The sequence below is a fragment of the Neomonachus schauinslandi genome, chromosome 5, assembly GCF_002201575.2.
Source record: "Neomonachus schauinslandi chromosome 5, ASM220157v2, whole genome shotgun sequence".
NCBI lineage: Eukaryota > Metazoa > Chordata > Mammalia > Carnivora > Phocidae > Neomonachus > Neomonachus schauinslandi.
The window spans coordinates 71,062,703-71,083,841 of NC_058407.1; the positions used below are offsets into that span (position 1 = coordinate 71,062,703).

Below are 21,139 nucleotides of genomic sequence, written 5' to 3' on the forward strand. Positions count from 1 at the left end.
TCCAACAGACTCCCCACTGAGCATGGAGCCTGATTCAGGGCTCAATCCAATGACCCCAAGATCACGACCTGAGCCGAAACCAAGAGTCAGATGCTTAACAGACTTAACCACTCAGGCACCCCTGGAAAACTCAATTTTTAAGTAGACATTTGGTTTTCTGGAGAACTAAGTATACTGATTTACTATTCTAATCATAAATATCCAGCTATATCAGAAGATGAAAAATTAATGGTTAGGTTAATATTTTACATAATAGATGAGAATATTGTTTATGTAATATAATAGACTTACACATTTTAAAATTTTGATTCTTTTAATGACTGCATGTGGAATGAATGCTCTGCTTCACCATACATTTTGCCAGTGGCCCCTTCATATATCAAATTTCCTGCTGGTTTTGGAAAGTATTTGGATTTGCTATACTTTTTTAATTAACGAGGTTAAGAATATAGGCATACCTTGAAGATATTGTGGGTTCAGTTCTAGACCACCACAATAAGCCAAGTCAAATCAATTTTTTAAAATTTCCCAGTGCATATAAAAGTTATGTACACCATATTATAGTCCGCAATGGCATTACACTATATTAAAGTATGCAATGGCACTTACACTATATTAAAGTATTCAATGGCATTATGTCTAACAAAGCAACCTACAGGCCCGCCTGGGTAGTGCAGTCAGTTGAGCGTCTGATTCTTGGTTTTGGCTCAGGCCATGATCTCAGGGTGGTGAGATTGAGCCCTGCGTGGGGCTCCACACTCAGCATGGAGTCTGCTTGGGATTCTCTTTCCCTCTGTCCCTCCCACTCATGTGCTTACTCTCTCTCTTTCAAATAAATAAATAAAGCTTTTTTAAAAAAGCAATATACATGCATCAATTTAAAAATAATTTATTGCTAAAAAATGCTAACCACCATATGAGCTTTCAGCATGTCATAATCTTTTGCTGGTGGAGGGTCTTGCCTTGATGTTGATGGCTGCTGACTGATGAGTATGGTGGTTGTTGAAGGTTGGAGTGTCTGTGGCAATTTCTTAAAATAAGACAACAATGACGCTTGCCCCATCAATTGACTCTTCCTTTAATGAAAGATTTCTCTGTAGCATGTGATGCTGTTTGACAGCATTCTACCCACAATGGAACTGCTTTCAAAATTGGAGTCAATCCTCACAAACCCTGCTGCTGCTTTATCAACTGAGTTGATATAATATTCTAAATCTTTTGTTGTCATTTCAATAGTCTTTACAGCATCTTCACCATGAGTAGATTCCATCTCAAGAAACCACGTTCTTTGCTCATCCATAAAAGCAACTCTTCATCTGTTCAAGTTTCATCATAAGATTGCAGCAATCCAATCACATCATCAGACTCCACTTCTAATTCTAGTTCTCTTATTATTTTCACTACATTTGCAGTTACTTCCTCTACTGAAATCTTAAACACCTCACAGTCATCCATGAGGGTTGGAATCAAATTCTTCTAAATTCCTGTTCACGTGGATATTTTTGGACGCTTCCCATGAATCACAAATATTCTTAATGGCATCTAAAACTGGGAATCCTTCCCAGAAGTTTCTCAATTTTCTTTGCCCAGATCCATCAGAGGAATCACTATCTATGGCAGCTATAGCCTTATGAAATATAGTTCTTAAATAATAGGACTTGAAATGAAAACACTAATTTGAGAGGATATATGCACCCCTGTGTTTATCACAGCCTTCTTTACAATAGCTACAATATGAAAGCAACACAAGTGTCCTTCTATACACATACAATGTATTATTAGTCACAAAAATGAGGGAAATATTGCCATTTAATACAACTTGGATGTGTTATTTGAAGTGAAATAAGTCAGATGGAAAAAGACAAATACCATATAATTTACTGATATATGAAATCTAAAAAACAAAATGAATGAAAAAATAAAGAAACAGATTCTTAAATACAGAGAACAATCTGGTAGTTGCCAGAGGGAAGGTTGGTGGGGGAATGGGCAAAATAGAAGAAAGGGATTATGAGATACAAATTCCCAGTTATAAAATAAGTAAGTCATGGAGATGAAAAGTACAGCATAGATAATATACTGTATTATAATATATTACAATAATATTGTAATAATGTTATATGGTGACAGATGGTGACTACACTCACTGTGGTGAACATTGAGTAATGTATAGAATGTGTTGAGTTACTACATTGTACACCTGAAACTAATATAACATTGTACGTCAATTGTATTTCAATAATAAATGTAAAACAATAATAAGGCATGAAAGTTGAAATTGCTCTTTGATCCATGGGCTACAGAACGGATGTTGTGTTAGCAGGCATGAAAACATTAATCTTGTTGTACATCTCCATCAGAGCTGTTTGGTGACCAGGTGCATTGTCAACGGGCAGTAATATTTTGAAAGAATTTTTTTTTTTTTTTCTGAGCAATAGGTCTCAGCAGTGGGCTTAAAATATTCAACAATATTGAATATTTTAAAATGTTGTCAACAGATGTGCTGTCATCCAGGCTTTGCTGTTCCATTTATAGAGCACAGGCAGAGTAGATTCTGCATAACTCTTAACAGCCCTAGGATTTTGAGAATGGTAAATGAGAATTGGCTTCAACTTATATTCACCAGCTGCATTAACCCCAAACAAGAAAGTCAGGCAGTCCTTTGAAGTTGTGGAGACTTTTAAATAGATATGAAAATCCTAGATAATATCGTCTAATGTAAGGTTGATTTGTCTACTTTGAAAATCTGTTGTTTAGTGTAGCCACCTTCATTAATGATCTTAGCTAGATCTTCTGGGTAACTTGCTGCAGCTTCTCCATCAACACTTGCTATTTCACCTTGCATTGTTATGTTATGGAGACGGCTTCTTTCCTTAAACCTCATGAACCAATCTCTGCTAGCTTCACACTTTTCTTCTGCAGCTTCCTCACCTCTCTCAGCCTTCATGGAATTGAATAGAGTTAGGGCCTTGCTCTGGATTAGGGTCTGGCTGAAGGGGATGTTTTGGCTGGTTTGATCTTCTATCCAGACCACTAAAACTTTCTCCATACCAGCAATAAGGCTGTTTTGCTTACTTATTATTCATATGCTCACTGGAGTAGAACTTTTAATTTCCTTCAAGAACTTTTCCTTTGTATTCATAACTTGGCTAACTCTTTGGTGCAAGAGTCCTAGCTTCAGGCCTATCTTGGCTTTCAACAGGCCTTCTACTCTAAGCTTAATTATTTCTAGCATTTGATTTAAAATGAGAGATGTGAAACTCTTTCTTTTACTTGAACACTTAGAGGCCATCATTGGGTTATTGGCCTGATTTCAATATTGTTGTATTTCAGGGAATAGGGAGGGCCAAGGAGAGGGAGAAAGTCAGAACAGCTAGTCCGTGGAGCAGTCAAAACCCACACAACAGTTATTAAATTTGCTGTTTCATATGGGTACAGTTCTTGGCACCTGAAAACAATGACAATAGTAACATCAAAGATCACTGATCACAGATCTAGCAAATATAATAATAATGAAAATTTAAAATATTGTGGGAATTACCAAAATATGATCCAGAGACACAAAGTGAGCAAATGCTATTGGAAAAATGGTGCAAGTAGACTTGCTCAACAATGGGTTGCCACAAACCTTCAGTTTGTAAAAACACATTATTTGCAAAGAACCATAAAGTGAAATGTAGTAAAACAAGGTATGCCTGTAATTGCTAGTTATAATGTGAGCAGATTGATTCCGTTGGTTGTAACAGAATGCTACTATCTCCATATAAAGAACTGGTCCGTGGCCACATGCATTGTTCCTTGATATTAGCCAGTCTTAGTAAAAATGTAGCTAGAGGTTATACAATTTAATGTCAGTTGGGGGTCTTCCTGTACCTTGAGGTCTAAAAATTTAGTTCCCAAGATTTCTGCAAATTCCTTGGGTAGTCTCCTACCTACATCTCCTCCTACATTGTATCCCTGTGTTATATATGTGTACAGTGTCTTCTACTAGACTGTAATTTTTTGTGGGAGGAACTAGGTTTTATTTATTATTACATACAAATTACTTATTGTAATTTCCTTCTGCTCCAATAGTCAGTTACTTCTTTGTCACACCAAGGAGTACCAGACAAGAAATTCAGTCCTTTCCCTATTTTGTCATAAAACTTAATAACACAAAGTACCCCCTAGTAAGTACCCCCATTCCACTGAATGAAAGATGATGGAATTGGCTGTATCCCACAAGGCAGGGCAAATCAACATTGAAAATTACCATTCATTACATATTTTTATTCTTAAATTCCTGTTGGCCATATTTTTACTAGGGATTTCTCAGTGACTTTTCCCTTTGCCAGTGCCCTTGCTGGTACCCACTCCCACTCGCATTTCCTACTTCTCTCTGCTCTTCTCTTCTTGCCCCTGGAAACAGAGAATTATTCTTTTTTCCTCATGTTAAGCTACTTAATTCTATGATCGTTTCTTGAATCAGATAATACCTATTCTTCAAAACCCGACTTTCGGTTCTTAGATTTTTTTTTTTCTATTTCTTTATCTCTTACTCCTCAATTCATTTGAATCTGGTCCCCACCTCTTCAATTTATTTTATTTGACTTCTGATAGCATTTGACCTTTTCCCACATATTCAACTTTCTAATCATCTATGACAACACACTTCCCAGAAACTTTGAGGACATTCTCAACCTTCTTCTTCTCCTCCTCCTCCTCCTCCTCCTTCTTCTTCTTCTTCAACTTCCTTATAATTCCATCATAAATTCTTGAATTCATCCATTCCTTCCATCACTACTGTCTCTTTCCTTTTCTAAGCTACCAACATCTCCCACTGAACTACTATTCTCTGTTTGGTCACAACCTCCACCCCTGTTCTATTCTTTTCTCTCCTTGGCACACAGAGTGACATTTTAAAAACACCAATATGACCAACTCACCCCTCTTTGTAAAAATACAACTTACTGAAAGCTTTAAAATTTTTCCTCTTCCTGGAATATGGTCAATCTGGCTCCATTTTCTAAATTCTGTCCAATATTCCAGCTCAGCTAGTGCCATATCATTTACTCTGCTCTCCAGGAGAACATTCCCTTTATAGGACCTTAAATGCATCTTGTTCTCTCCCATCTCTGGTTCTCCATGCTAATTCCTCTCTTAGAATGTGACTCCCTCATATCCCCACACTCTTATCACATTCACCTAAGTAAACACTCTTCACTCACCAATACCAATTTATTCCTCAAGCAAGACTTTCCATTTTCTCTTGTTAGATTTTGTCACTGCACCTTTTACCTTATGTCATATAATATATCTCAACAGCAATAAAATATTTGTATAATTATAGGATTAAAGTTGGTCTTCTTAGAGGACTCTAAGTTTTATGTGAGGAGGAATATGCCTGTTTTGTTCATCATTGTATCCCTGTGTTATATATGTGTACAGTGTCTTCTACTAGACTGTAATTTTTTGTGGGAGGAACTAGGTTTTATTTATTATTACATACAAATTACTTATTGTAATATCTGACATACAGGAGGAATTCAGCAAATAAATATTACACAAATGAATTAATAAATACCTATTATCTAAAATGTTCTTACTAAATTCTTTTAGTAATTTTGTATGATTTTTTCAGGTAAGATAATGACAATGTTATAAGATAAAATAACTGAATTGAGAACAACTATTGGTATCCATATACATGAGATAAACTGCCATTAATAATATATTTCAAACTATTTATGAACTAATTTCATGAGGAAATAAAAGTTTTAGCAGTAATGTGTAAATTTCTAGAAAAAAAAATGCAGTGAACATATAAGAGAATGGAAATCTCTAAGTTTTCCAACTACCTGTATGCACTGTAAAGAATTTGGCCTTGCCCCAAGGGAGGTCTGCTATTTCTTCAGCTTCTGGAAGGTAATCTAAAGTGTCTTTCTTTGCCTTGGGTCATACTGGATAGTCTAACAATGTGATTTAGAGTGGGTATTAGAGACTCTTGTATAATACGTTTTAGACTTAGGGTCTGAAATCGTATAGTGACTTAGGGTAGGGGCTTTGGGTCATGTGGTATCAGTCAGTCCAGAGACTGACATTAACCATTTGGGCAATCAATCAGTCATGCTTACGTGATTAAGCCCCAATAAACTCTTTGAACACCAAAGCTCAGGTGAGCTTTCCCAGTTGGCAATACTCTGTGCATACTGCCACACACCTAAGCTGATAAAGTAATGCATCTTGACTCCACAGAGACAGAACAATAGAAGCTCTATATTTGGTACTTCTCTGGGATTCTGCCCTGTGCACTTCTTCTGTTGGCTGATTTTAATCTGTATGTTTTTCCTGTAATAAACTGTAACCATAAATATAATGGCTTTCAGGGAGTTCTGTGAGTCCCTTCTAGCAAATAAAACTGAGGGTGGTTTTGGCAACCCCTGGAATTTGTAGTTCATTTCAGAAGTGAAGATGGTCTTGGGGATGGTGCCTCTTTGTAGTTGGCCTAACTCTTCATACTGCCTTACTAAATAGAATTCATTTATGAGAGGAGGTAAAGAAATATTATTTTATTATTTATAACTTTTTAAAAAATATTTGAGGCAAGGAGAGAATAAATGTGTGTGTATGGTGAAGGTCATATGTTTTTCTTGAGCTGTCATAAAGGCTAATTGGCACATATTTCTGAGTAATTTTCTAGTGAGAAAAAATAAAATAATTTAAACACTGTATATTTGTAAAACACACTGCTTTAATGTGTTTTCACATTCTTAATTAGCACTTCATTGTGACACTAAATATTCAGTAATGGAAAGATATTAAGTAAAATCTTTTTAAGTTATTATGATGAAGATAAGTTATATTTGAGGAAAATAATGTTTGCACAAAAGTAAAAAGCACTTAGTTCTATTACATGCTTTCATTATGTGAACTCACACTTCTTTGGTTGCTTCCTATGCCTAAATGAAAGATAATCCTGTTGCTAAACTCACACTATTTTAAGCAGTCAGGTGATTAGGCTGAAATTAAAAAAATAAAACACCTCAGAAATTTAAAATGTTTTTCTTAATTCAAGTCCTCACAATAAAAAAAATTGAGGGCAGAAAAATAATATAAAAATAAACAAGTTATGACACTGTAATTGCCTTTTGTAAAATATTTATATTCTGTACACCTAATATTCTTTTTTTCTTAATAAAATTGCTATCTTTTTCTCCCCAGACTCTCAGTTTGAAACATATTGCTGTTTACATATTCACTTATTTTATTCTCAGAGAAATAATGTGGTCATGATTTTTATACTTTTCACATGTTATTAAAAACACAACCTATTTATGTCTTAAAATTATATTAAATTTATACTTATTGAATCTTCTAAATAAACTCTTTAAACTTTTAATTAAACTATTCTAAAAGTTCACTGCTAAAGTACTTTTAAATGTCAGCTCTGTTTTAAACATTAGGACTTAGTTACGTAATAATAGACTACTTGTGTAAAGCAATAATAAGCAACCTTAACATTTATTTTCATTTGCTCTATATTTGGTAAAGGTGTGGGACTGAAATATCTCAAGAAGGAAAGCAAAGGAAAAATATACTATATTATTTCCAATATAGTTGTGTATGTATAAAAACTTTCCTGAAATTTTTATAAATGGTAATAGCTCTTTCCATACCTCAGGAGAAGTTGAGGTTCTCAGTGGTCGACAGAACGCTTACAAAGCAAGTAAAGATCATGGACCTCAGCACATTCTAGCCACAAATTAGATATGAATGCTCTCTATATTTTCACTAAAAAACCACAGCTTGTCTGAATTACAAAATGCTTCCCTTCATGTGAGGAGAGTTGAATCACATACTGGAAATTGTGATAGCACAGCTCAGGGATGTTCCAAAGTGTAGATGTGGTTTACCGCTTAGAAATTTCCCAAATTTAAATCAAAAGACTTCCAAAATATAAATGTCCCTTCCTTTCCTCCCCTTCCCCCATGAACTGACTCTACAAATTCATCCTAGCCATATCAATGAATCTGAATTACTAAGTTGTATTAACAAATTTAATTAATCATAATGAACAAAGAAATATGTTGGATGGTACATACAAGGTTGAGATAAAGCTTAGAGCTCATAATAGCTATATATCAACAAAAACATCTCTTTTGTTCCATTGAAGCTCAGAAGGAAGGGGCACATACAGAAGGTTGAAGGAAAGAATATCCTTTAAAGAGAATATTCTAGAAACTGATAAGCAAAAGCTATTAAATATGTTTGATACATGCTATATCCATGAAAAATTAACTTTTCTTTTTACTTTTGGCTTGTTAGATTAAAGAAGGAGTAACTACAGCAGATGCATCACTGCAACTGCAAACTTCAACACCACCATCACCAACACGATTTACAACAAATAATTAGTGAGGGTTTCATAGGTGCCAGGGACTATTATAAATAAATATTCTACATGTGCAGACTCACTTACTCTGAACAGCAACTCTGTGAGATAGATAGTATTCTTAATCATATTTGGGGGAGGAGGATGCATCACTGTTATTAACTATAGCCGCCACGACTGGTAGTACTGTTGCTGTTGATAGAATACGTTTGCTGCAACTAATACTACTATAAAAACAGCTTCTGCTACTTGCATTCTTGCTGTACTACTCTGGCCACTACTCCCGAACTCCTGGGAATACCTGATCTAATGTGTTACCTGTCTTTTAGTTCGTCTGGCAATGTACTAACTACTTCACATACGTTTTCTTTTTTTGTTTGGTTTGTTTTTGGTTTTTTTCAATTTTTTTATTATTATGTTATGTTAATCCCCATACATCCCATCATTAGTTTTTGATGTAGTCTTCCATGATTCATTGTTTGCGTAAAACACCCAGTGGCACGTTCTGCATGGAGTACATACGTTTTCTTATTTATTTTTTTATACTACTCAGGGAGAGACTGTTTGTTTCCTTTTCATTGTATTTTTTACAGATTTTATTGTATTTTCTATAGATTCTATAGAATCTATAGATCTATAGATTTTTTATAGATTTATTTATTTCAGAGAGAGAGGAACGTGTGCACGCGAGAGTGGGGAGGGGCAGAACAAGAGGGAGAGAATCTCAAGCAGACTCCTCCCTGAGTGTGCAGCCCCCCACATCCCATGACCCTGAGATCATGACCCGACCTGAAATCAAGAATGGGACGCTGAGCCACCCAAGCACCCCTATGTTTCCATTTTAAAGACAAGGAATTTGAGATTTTCAGTTAAGTGGCTGGTGGAAGGCTCCATAGTTAACACACATTACTGGTTTAACCAGGTCAAACTGTCTCCAAGATACTGTTTTATGAATCAGACAATGGGATTTAAGTTCACAGTTCGGTACGTAAAAGTGGGTAGTTTCTCATAGCAGAAAGAATACAGCATTATTATTTTACGTATCTATTTATTAAATTTTTAATCTACTAAAATGTTCAAATATAAGAAAATAGGAAGAATAGTTCTGCATGGAGCACTGGGTGTTAATACGCAAACAATGAATCATGGAACACTTCATCAAAAACTAATGATGTAATGTATGGTGACTAACATAACATAATAATAAAAAAAATCATAAAAAAAAGAAAATAGGAAGAATAGAAGAATAGTATCATGGTCACCTGAATAAAAACCATTAGATTCAATTTACCATGTTTGCTTTATTTAATTATATAGCTAGCTCTATCTTTCCTTGTCTCTACATACAATGTGTCCATTTATTATTGAACCCTAGAAAAACAAATTACTGGTATTATCATACTTCATTCCTCAAATATTAGGTTGACTCTCCCCAAAAGTCCATTCTCTTACATAATCACAAAACCATTTTCACACATAACGTAATTAACACTAATTTCCTAATATTACCTAATATTTAAGTTAGTGTTATTTTAAGTAATGTTTGAGCATTAAGATTGCCTGAATGTGAAAAATATTTTTAAAGGTATGACTTAAAAATCTTATGAAAATGAAGTAATATCATCATAAATATAAAAACTTAAGTAAATTAGGAAAGTGGTCTAGAATTATTAAGAGATCATGAAATATTTGTAGAATCAATGGAAATGCTGAATATCCTTAAATTTGTCCATTTTGATGGCTGAAGAGTCCAATTTTGATCATTTGGACAATTTTAAAATAAAAATCAAAAAGAAGAACATTTTTTATAATCCTTTTGACTGATGGACAAAACATCAAAGCCTTGTATTTAGAACCAGTATTTTAGAGTTGAAAGTAAACTTGGATATTAATTCATGTGGTTTTTACATTGGTTCCCATTAGCCTTGGGGTTCTGAACATCTTCAAGGATCACTTGGTAGAAGGAAGGGATCAGATGGGAAGTTTTGTGCGACCGGAAGAAATGAGAGGCCTCGTGATGTGGCCCTGTAGTCTCCCACACATACACCCACACCTGCACACAATTTCTTTACTTAGAACAAGCTCACTTTCACCTTTTTTATTTATTGGGCTTCTGATTTAAATTCTCTTTGCAGAAAGGATTCTGCTGCTAAAAACTTATTCTTGTTATTTTAAAACTTCTGATGTGGCCCAGCTTCCTCATATGGTAGATGAGAAGCCTAAGGCTCAGAATGACTGTCCTGACCAAGGTCATACAACTTGTCAAAGGCCAAACAGAACAAAACTCCAATCTTTGCTCCAATCTTAAAGACAAAGTGAAAAAATCAGATAGATTTTTTTGGAATTTGCCAGCTAATGATGAAAACAGTGTATTTCTAGTGTGATATCACAAATAAAACATCAAAGTCCACATGTAAAATTTTAAAATTCTTAAGATACCAAAAGATTACATATTTATTTTTCCCTCTTTTTACTTTAAATACTTCCCATATTTTGCCAGAACAATTACTGCAGTGATGCTTAGGTATGTAAGGAGTTCTATGTACAACAAAAGGGACTTTAACTTTGAATGAATTTTTGGAGATTCTTCCAAGGCAATACATTTCTGAAGAACAAAGACTTGCTGATGTATGTCCTAATCCATTTACTTAGCACTGACATCAACAAATGCTTACTAAGGACCAGACTATGGGGTATTGTGCTAAAGAATAACCCTAGCTGACATGGTCTCTACACAGGAAGTATAATGATCTAAAAGTCAACCCATGTATAGACACATCTAGTGAGCATAGATACCTATCTCCATGCCTAGTGGTAGAAAATAGCAAATAAAAGACAACAGTTAGGTATAAGTAAAATTTATTAGGGTAGTAAAAGGAAGGCCAGTAAAGTTACATGTTTAGACAGAGTGAAGTATAACAGAATGTTTTACCTCCTTATCAGAATGCTCTCATGCTTATCAATTAATTACTCATAAGAGCAGAGAAAGGATTTGGCAACAGGTAGAATATCTTTGTCAGTTTTGTGGGGGCGGGTCACAGAACTATGTTAGGGGACTATATGTTTTACACATTTCTTTCTCTCTTCCACTGCCCATCAAAATTTAAGTCTTAAATTCACAAAACACATGAAATCTATCATTCTCTACTACTCATACTATTTTGGAAAATGTTTTAGCTAGCCTCTTAGAATTTTTTTGTTGTTGTTGTTCTAAGCACTCTCATCTGCTCAAAACAATTTCTCTTTGTTTCTAACACATCATGCTTAAAACCTTTCAGTGGCTGGTCTCTTTATTCCTATGTCTCTCTTTTTTCATATTCCTTGACTGTAGCATTTCTCAGTCTTGGTACCATTGACAATGTGGACCAGATAATTCTCTGTTGTGGGGGACTGTCCTCAGCATTATAGGATGTTTAGCAGCACCTGTGCTAAACAAATGTGTATAATACATAGCCCTCCCTCCTCCTTCCCAAAATTGTCTCCACATATGGCCAAAGTCCCCTGGGAAGAAAAATTGCTCCCAGTTTAGAACCACCATTTTAGGGCTCACATCATCTCACTGTGCCTGCTGGTCTTCTGTTCTACTTTCTTCAGCTCTAATTTGACCCTTGCCTTTGCCTGGATTATGGCCTGACCTTCCTTTTCTCTTCCAACCTTTACCCCATAATTCTGGACAATCTTCACCCTCTTGCTCAGCAGTAACAGAGATCCAATAACATTTTTATTATTATTATTCCTTCTCCACTCTCCCTCTCCTCCCGCCCCTCTACTCTCTCCCTTTGGATGTGCAGAAGCAAAATATCTGTTCAGATTCCTAATATATTCTAGTATGAAATATATATGTCTCAAATTTAAGCACAATTTGGTGACATGTTCCATATAATTAATATTTTATTTTAAAAAGAAAACCTCAGGGTAAGAGATCTGTCTTCCTTTGTTTTGAATGGTGTTTTCTATACAGGCAGAACAAAGCAAATCCATATACCTGCAAACACACACATACACCTACCTACCTACCTAAAAGAGATCTTAAAGAATTGCCTGGAACTAAAGACCACCTGAAACTGTGTAGACTTGATTTACAATGTATTGCAAAACTTGCTAATAGTATAGGGAGAATGAGGTAATTTGGATAAACTTGAGAGAATGTAAAAGTTCGTTAAACAAAATTATAGAATAAATTAGTTGAACAGTACGGCCCTACAGTGCTTCAGATAATGGGAGGGGGATTATTTAAGCAGACACAGACAGGCGTATTAACAAACAGATTAGAAACTGGAGTGGCGAAGGCCTCAGGGTCTGCAGTCAGATGACCTTGGTTTCAAATCTTCCTTGTCACCAACAAGTGGTATGATTACTTTGGGCAAATTACTTAACCTTTCTAATCCTTATTTTCTTCATTTTGAAAATTGAGAAAAATCACAATAATATGTATTCTATAGAGGATTGCTGTGAAGATCAACTGAGAAACACGTGAAAAACATTGAACCCAACACTGGCCAAACAGAAAGCACTCAATAAATGTTGACTATCACTATCTCTCCTATTGCCCCCAGCAAGGAAATAGCTAGAAATTTTTGTTTCAGATCAGCTACCCGGTGTAGCAGCAATGCAAGAATTAAAGTATGAAAATTGAGATCTGTAAGCAGAAAAAAAAAACAAACTATATGGCAATGGCCTCTGGAAATTTCAGTTGGGAATGATTGCTCTATTATACACAGTATTAATAATAACTGTTTACAATCTGCCAGAACTTGTGCCAAGCACTTTATAGACATTCTCTCATTGAATCCTCACACAAATACTATGAAGTAACCAGTTTTGCAAACCCGGTGAAGCAACCTGTATGAAGTAAGTGAATTATTAATAAAACATTACAGAGAGGGAAATCTGAAGTTTAGAGAGGTTTAATCACTGGCTCAGAGTCACACAAAAAGTGACAAAATGAAGCCTAGTGGCCAGGATTGGTTGTGGCAAAGCCTCTGAACAATTCATATGCTATTTATAAATTCAAAACAGATACATAATAACTTCTTGCTGAATTACAATGTTAACATTTATGTGTATTAAGAGAAATGGAAAAAAGTTACTATAGTGGCAATAATCAGAATTGGAAAGTTTAACTCATGTGGTTAACTAAGATAATGGCTCTGACAGGGAGATTGTTGTTAAATAGTTGAAAGAAAATGACTCAAAGTAGATGTCAAAAGTTAGATGGTTATTGAAAAAAAGTAATTGCCACAGATCAGGCATCACAATGGGAGAGGCATAAAACGGTATATTACAAATCTGTATTTTTTTGGTGGATAGTCTTAAGTCCTTTCCAGAACAAAAGGAGTTATAAATTAAATTGATAAGTAAAATGATTCTGCTTTTTGTACTTACTTTAAGGGAGTAAACAGCTATTGAGCTGGAAAATCAAAATAGAAGCCATTTTGTAGCTGGACTTGAAAAATTTATGTATTTGCCCCATAACTTTGATAGAATAAAAGAATGCCAGATAAACTGCTTGTATGCTTATTGTAGCAAAGCTTCAATTTTTTAAATTTATGATTTATATATATTTATATATATTCTTAATATCCTCCTTATGCATAAGTTCAAGTTCAAATGAAACATTTCCTGAACCTGTTTACATGCTAAAATAACACTAAGTGAATGTTTATTGACTAAATGAAAGAATAAGTGACGTAACAGGTAAATTAGATACTTACTTTTTTTCTATAATCAGCATTAAGTGTTTACACACAGCTTTAAAATTAGCATCTATATATTTTTTAAATGATTAATTCAAAAGAATTTTTCATGAAGCAGGATCATTAAATGTAATGTCAATGTAATTTATTTTTGGGGAGTTCACTATAAATTCTTAAAAGAAATGTACCTCTTTAAAAATGTGCAATTACTTTTTTCCTGATAATTATATGAATATAATTGAAAAAGTATAAAGTAGAAATTTTTAAATCACCTGTAATCACATATCTTAGACCTAACTATGGGAAAATCTATTTGTTTAATTTCATAAAGCTTCAAGTCCCGATTATTCTAGGCTGTGAAATTTGAAGCCTTATGCAAGGTTGCCACATGGTGGTCAAAGTCAAGAATAGCAAGCTAAAATCAAAGCATACCTGACACTGAATAAAATTTATCATTGAAACTAAATTGGAAAAAGAAAAAAAAAAAAAGAAAGAAACTAAATTGGTAAATACAAACTTACTTTGTTGAAATGAAAAACTTAAATTTTGATTTATATATTCTTTCTTCATTAATTAGAGCTTCTGGTATTAACTTTTAGCAATTAAACTTATTAAAACTAATGATAATAATGATATCAGTTTTAATAGCTATCAAATTATTTACATTTGAATTTTAAACTCACAGAGTACCTCTAATTTATTTTGGATCAGTGCCTGTGTTTATCTTATTCAGTGTTTTATTCACCCTAGTGCCCATCACTGTTTCTGCTTGTAGTATATACACAGTACAATATTTTTAAATGAACAAATGATATTCACTAATTGAAATGTTGCCAGAATCAAATAAAATATCAAAACATTATTTAAGAAGAACCCCAAAATTATATACTGACACATTTGCCCATGCAATTTGAATAATCGACAAATGCAGTCAGCAATATTCCTTCCTTTGCCTTTGCTGTCCCCAGTACCTGCCATTCTCATGGTTTTGATTCATAAGCTTGAGATAAGAGCTGCTCCTTCTGAGAGCGAGCGGTCTGTTAATGCCCCCAAAAGCAATTATTAGTCATTAGGATGATCTACCAAAAGATGGATCAAACACATACAGTATTTTTACTCAAACTTCATGTGGTGCATTTAGTAGTGAAGTCTGACTTTGTAGTTTGCTTTAAAAGAGAAGGAAGATGCAAGAGAAGGCTTTATAGGTCTTAGGTTCAAAAAATAGAATTAAGTTTAATAATTTATTTTAAAATAAATTTCTTGTCTAGGTTTTTTTTTTTTTTAATTATTTAGAGAACTGAATCAACCTGCCCATCTAATGTGTTACAAATGTGCATTTGGTATGTTTACTCAATTAAGTTACATATTTAGCCAGTGAGCATGTTTTCTACCACTGATCATTATTTGGACTGAAGCTGAAATGTGAGTTAGTGAGGCCAGAGCATGGGCCCGCAGTTAGGTTCTGCTCTGGATTAGCTGAGGGACAAGTACATGAACCTCTGTGGCTATCATCAGCAAAAGGAGTCCAGTAAGTAATGGCCAAAGTCTTTTATGTTTTTATGATCCAATTTGTTATTTATTTCTTAATTATTATTCCAGTTATTTCTTTATTTTCCTCTCTTTTTAAGCCATGGGGTTCTTTTCCCTTTTTTTTCCTTTTTTTTCTCTCCCTCCCTCCTTTCCTTCCTCTCTCTCTCTTTTCCTTCCTTCTTTCTCTTTTTTCTTAATTTCTTTTTTTGGAAATGTTTATTTGCACCAACAAATATAATGTAAATATTATTTTGAAGAACATAAAGAAGCTCTACATATGAAGTTTTAGCTTAATTTAGGACAATTTATACCCCTAAATCTATTTATGAAGACTCACTGCAGTTGTTAAGTAGCTACTTATATGAACTATGGTTGTTGTAGTTTTGAAATTACTCAATATATAACACCAAGAAACTAAGCAAATTCAAAAGTCTATTTTTTAAGTAAGATCTTTGTTTAGCTCACTTATTTTTCCTTAAAATGAGTAAAAACTAAGTAGTATTTGTTTTACTTGCAAAACAAAACACAATTTGAAGAAATTATTAAAGATATCAGTGGCAATTTTACTAATGTTGGGAACATTTATGATTAAGCGTATCAAAATATTTTCAGACATATAAGGAAAAGTATCACATGGCATAATGTTAAAATAGTTCCCTGCCATTTCCCAGTTGTTATTTTTTTAAAGTGTAAATTTGGTTCAGAAACTGAAAGACAATCAGCAGATTTGCTGCACATTTACAGTTAGATTAAAACGAAACGAACTGAATTTACAGTTAACATGTAGAAGGATAAACATTGATTACTGCATTGGTAGTTGTTTTATTAATCTATCTAATAAAAATTTAACAAGAAAAGTTAAATCAGTCTCACCCAACTTGATTGAAAGTTTGTTTTAGTTTTTTAAAGCATAGAGTTCTAGAAAAAAAAATTAAAGAGCTAGACAATTTGAAAGGATACAATTATTATATGTACATATCAATCTTCAGATTTCATAGGACTTTAAATATCCTAAATATTCTACTCTACTACTATTTTACTGAGTTAGTTCAAACTTTTATTTCTATACTAATAATTGACTTCTAAAATTAAAATTAGTTTTCTTCAATAAGCATATGCTCTAAATAGGTCTTACACTCCTAACCAATGGCCTTTCTAGAGAAGAGGCAGGTAGGAACAGTGGCCAATTTGCATTTTATGTACAGTTGACCCTTGAACAATACAGAGTGTAGGGGCACTGACCCCTTTCATAGTTGAAAATCCACTTATAATTTTTGACTTCCCCAAAACTTAACTACTAAGGGCCATTCCTTTGGAAATTTTAATAATAGTCAATAAATACATATTTCGTATGTTATATGTATTCTTACAATAAAGTATGCTAGAGAAAAGAAAATGTTATTAAGAAAATCATAAGGAAGAGAAAATACATTTACAGTACTGTACTTACTGAAAAAAATCCACAAATAAGTGGACCTAGCAGCAGTTGAGACCCATGTTCTTCAAGGATCAACTATTCACTGTAACCTAGTGATGTTCTCAAACCAGTGATGTTCCTACACAAGTCAGTATTCCTGCATTACTGCCCAGTCTTTTTCCTCTATTTTCTTTATTTCTATACAAGGACACCACTATGCTTAATTATAGGACTTGTGTCATGTATGCTTTCCTATTCTTAATAAAATACAGCCATTTAAGCATTCTAAAAATCCCATGGACTAGTTCTCCAAACCCTCCCATATACATATTTTGTCTATTTCTTAACCTCAAAGAGTAAGAGAAATGCCTTAAAGTCATCCTTATAACAAAGGATAAGTTCTATGCTCTTACCTTATTTAAAATGAACAAGAAGGCCCTAGAACCTAGAGTACAGATACAATGAGGCATAGGACACATCAATATAAAAGTTATATTATAATTAGGGGAAAAATAGACCTAAATCTCAATAAATATTTATTGATCAATATCTCTACCAGAATCCTTATAGCTAGTCATTTTTTAAAAGGTTCAGGAGCGCTACAGTTAATATAAGGAAACCCATGAAAAGCTTTTTTTGCCTGTTTTTCAGTGTTGTAAATGATTATAGTAATAGGCTGCAGTCACATAGGGTCACTGGAATGTTAATCGGATGAGACTTAAAACACATACCATAAAATTCCGCTGGTAATGAATGTTCTCTTTGTTAAAATCGATCACATAGCCATTGAAGGACCAAATAAATGTGAGATCCAGGGCGGGATCAAAGGAAGCAGCACACTGCATGGTGGCATTTTCTCCAACAGTAATGTCAGCATTAATTGGGGCCAATATAATTCGGGTGGGATCTATACATTTAAAAAAAAAAAAGGAGGAAAGCACAATTCAAGAAAATATTAGATACCATATTATCTGGCACATTAAAAGAATAAAAATCAATATATTTTTATTTCTCTGAGCAAAGGGAGAAAGATGTTTTCAGATTCAGATTCCAGGAACAATTTCATTAAGCAAGAGATTTGCCCCAAAGGCTTTGAGATGGAAACTTATCAGTACATGAACTGTCTTAGAAGCTTAGTGCTGAATCATGTCTTATAGTAATATTAGAAACTAAGCACTATTAAACTAGAAAAAAACAATATTAATCAAATGGTTTCTTACCTGTAATAACAAGAGTGCCAGTGTTATTAGCCCTCCCTCTATTATTTTCTGCAAAGCATGTATAGATACCGCCATCATTCCTTGTGATGTTATTTATTTCCAAGCTGCCATCTTCCCAAATGAGTATTCTATTCAAATGAAAGAAATACATTCTTGACAAAAGTAATCTAACGAAGTATCTTATTATTCTGCCTTAGATTACAAATACGATCTTCTGATCATTACATTTTATACAAATTACTTGATGGTAAGATTTTTTTAAGATGAAACATCCTAGCCTTTGTTTATAATATTTTTTTTTCAGCATTGACAAGTTGTTTAAGAAAGCGATCTTCATCTTTTTCTTGGACTATTGCAGTAGTTTCTAACTGGTCTCCTGTGTCACCCTTGCCTGGCCATAGTCTCTTTTCCACATAGCAGCCAGACATGAAGACCTACGTGACGTAAGTCACACCATGTCACTCTTCCGCTCAGTGATAGCACTCTAGAGCTCAACACTCTCCAGTGACTTTCTATCTCACTCATAGTAAGAGCCAGAGTCCTTTGATTCCCTTTCAGGCCTGACAATCTTACAGGGTTTTGCACCTTCAGCAAAGCATTGCTAAATTATAGTTAGGATTGTATGCATGCATGCACACACGTGCATGCACGTGGCACTGCTGCTGTCCAGCCACCCTCCATCCCATACCGTTTCCAAGGTTTTCTCTCCTAATATGCATTCCATCAGACATACTTCGGTTTTACTTACTAACCTATCCTTCCATCTTATTCATTAACTGTTAGAGCATACTAACTCCAGAGAAGAAAAGAATTTTGGAGATACTCTCATATAAATGGCTCAGATAAAGATCACGTTAGAGCTGATAATAGTCCATCAAATATGAAATGAACAACTACAAATAAATTCTGTTGTAGAAGGTATATCATTTAGCCCAAAGTAAAATCATACAATTGAGAACCTAATTACAATTCATCAAGATTTATGTTTCCTCTCTACTGATTGGAAATACTGCATAAACCATTTACAAGCCACTAATCAAGTGCTTGTAGTAACTCTGTAATGTGGAACATTCCATAATTTTTGTAATTATATTAATCAGAATGAGATTATAGTTAGGCTTAAAGACAGTTTTGAAGGTTACTCCTTGGATATTAGTTTGAAACAGAAATATTTTATTTCTCTGAAAATAATGTATTAGTTGAACTTTTCTTTATGCATACTATTTTACAATATTTAACTTGATTTTTACATGAAGTACTGTATCTATTATAAAGTGGTGCTTATAACCTAAAATATGAATGGATTAAAGTAGTGAGCGAAAACTGGATTTATAGACTCTTTTGTCAAGAAGTAACACAATTTGATTCAAAGACTAAAAATATTCTGACAGGATTAAAATAGTAAGATTTTAGGAGCTAGTCCTTTCTTTTCCTTTTTTTGAACACATGCTGATATTTAGGAAAAATAAGTCCATGAAACATGGTTCTAAGAAATCCTTGGTTGGAGAGACTTGTACCATTCATTGGTCCTCATCAATATCAGAGCAAGATTTTTAATTTTTTAATTTTTATTTTTTATTTAGGGGACAGAGTTAACGGTGGGTCTAAGTGGGAGTGCTGTGTCACAAGTTTGTTGCAGGAGTAAGTACCTAGAAATGGGACTACCTTTTGATCACATCTCTGCATTGCTCATTGTCTGATTGTTAAACGTTTCATCAGAAAATCAAACAAATTAATTCTTCCTTTAACACTGATTCTTCTAGCATCATTTTGCTAAAGTCTTAAAAACTTAGTCAAGCATATTCACTTTAAAAGTTAATTTGTTCAGGGAAATAACTGCTGTTCCTGTGTACTCCCTCTCCCCAACCCAACCTATCTTTGTCCCATACACAGCCATACTTGTGATCATCCTTAATAAGAGAACTGTGTTGGCATGGGTTCATTCCACAAGTTCAAGTTTCAGTTTGGAGATTATCAATATACTTTCAAAAGGCTACTTTAACCTTTCCAGCCTTTAGATACATCAAAATAGAGATAATAATACCTATCTTACCTACTTTTTTGGATTGTTGTGAAGAATATCTCTTATATACTTTTGCTAGAATATTCCTTTATTAGGCAAAAATCTACATTTTCCTCCCTTATTTACACCTTTAGACAGGTTCCATTACTCAAAGATGAGGTTCAAGCCCCCTACCAAAAAACATTATTGATGATCTGGATTATTATGTCTCATCTCTTAAAACTCTTCTCCATTTTCCTCTAAGGACAAACCATATTGATTTTAGGTCTTACATTCTTCACCATCCTATACTCTCTGCCCCAGGCCCTTTGTACGTGCTTCTTTACTATTCTAATCTAATCTAATTGTTTAAATATTAATATTTAGTAAAGTAAATATAAATATTAAATATTTACTATTAAATATTCACTGCCTGGAATATTTCCTTCTCCCTCACTTTCACATTCCATTTCCTATCCCGGCTTTCTTTTCTCTGTACTTTAGCACTCAACTGAGTACTTTTACACTTTAGTACTCAGTATTGCTATATCTTCCTCTAGGAAATTTAAAGAAACCATTCAGTGTGGTTTTTAAATAAATACTATGCAAGTCACATGTTTTATGTTTTATCTTAAAGCTACCACTGGTCTACTTGTTAGGAAGTAGTTTTATGTTTTATCTTGTTAGGAACTTCAATTTTATGTTTTATCTTAAAGTGGGTAATGGTCTGCTTATTAGGAAGATGTCTGTTAATTTAAAAAGATGGGAAGGAGTGATTTATTCTTGAATTACCTTTTTAAAAAATTTTTCCTATTGAAATACTTAGTAGGCTAACTGCGTAAAACTAAAACAAACATAAACGGATACAGAAGGCCTTGTTACAAGGGGAAAAGTCAGAGATCA

At 33.8% G+C, this 21,139-nt stretch overlaps 1 protein-coding gene and 1 pseudogene across 1 annotated transcript in view; both read right to left on the minus strand.

Annotated features, from left to right (window-relative positions):
* Nucleotides 1-21,139, minus strand: part of CNTN1 (contactin 1) — a 143,436-nt gene that overhangs the window by 85,429 nt on the left and 36,868 nt on the right. Inside the window, 2 exon segments of the mRNA XM_044915209.1 lie at nucleotides 17,746-17,921; nucleotides 18,235-18,362. Coding sequence (XP_044771144.1) covers nucleotides 17,746-17,921; nucleotides 18,235-18,362 — 304 coding nt within the window.
* Nucleotides 896-3,292, minus strand: LOC123324885 (annotated as a pseudogene).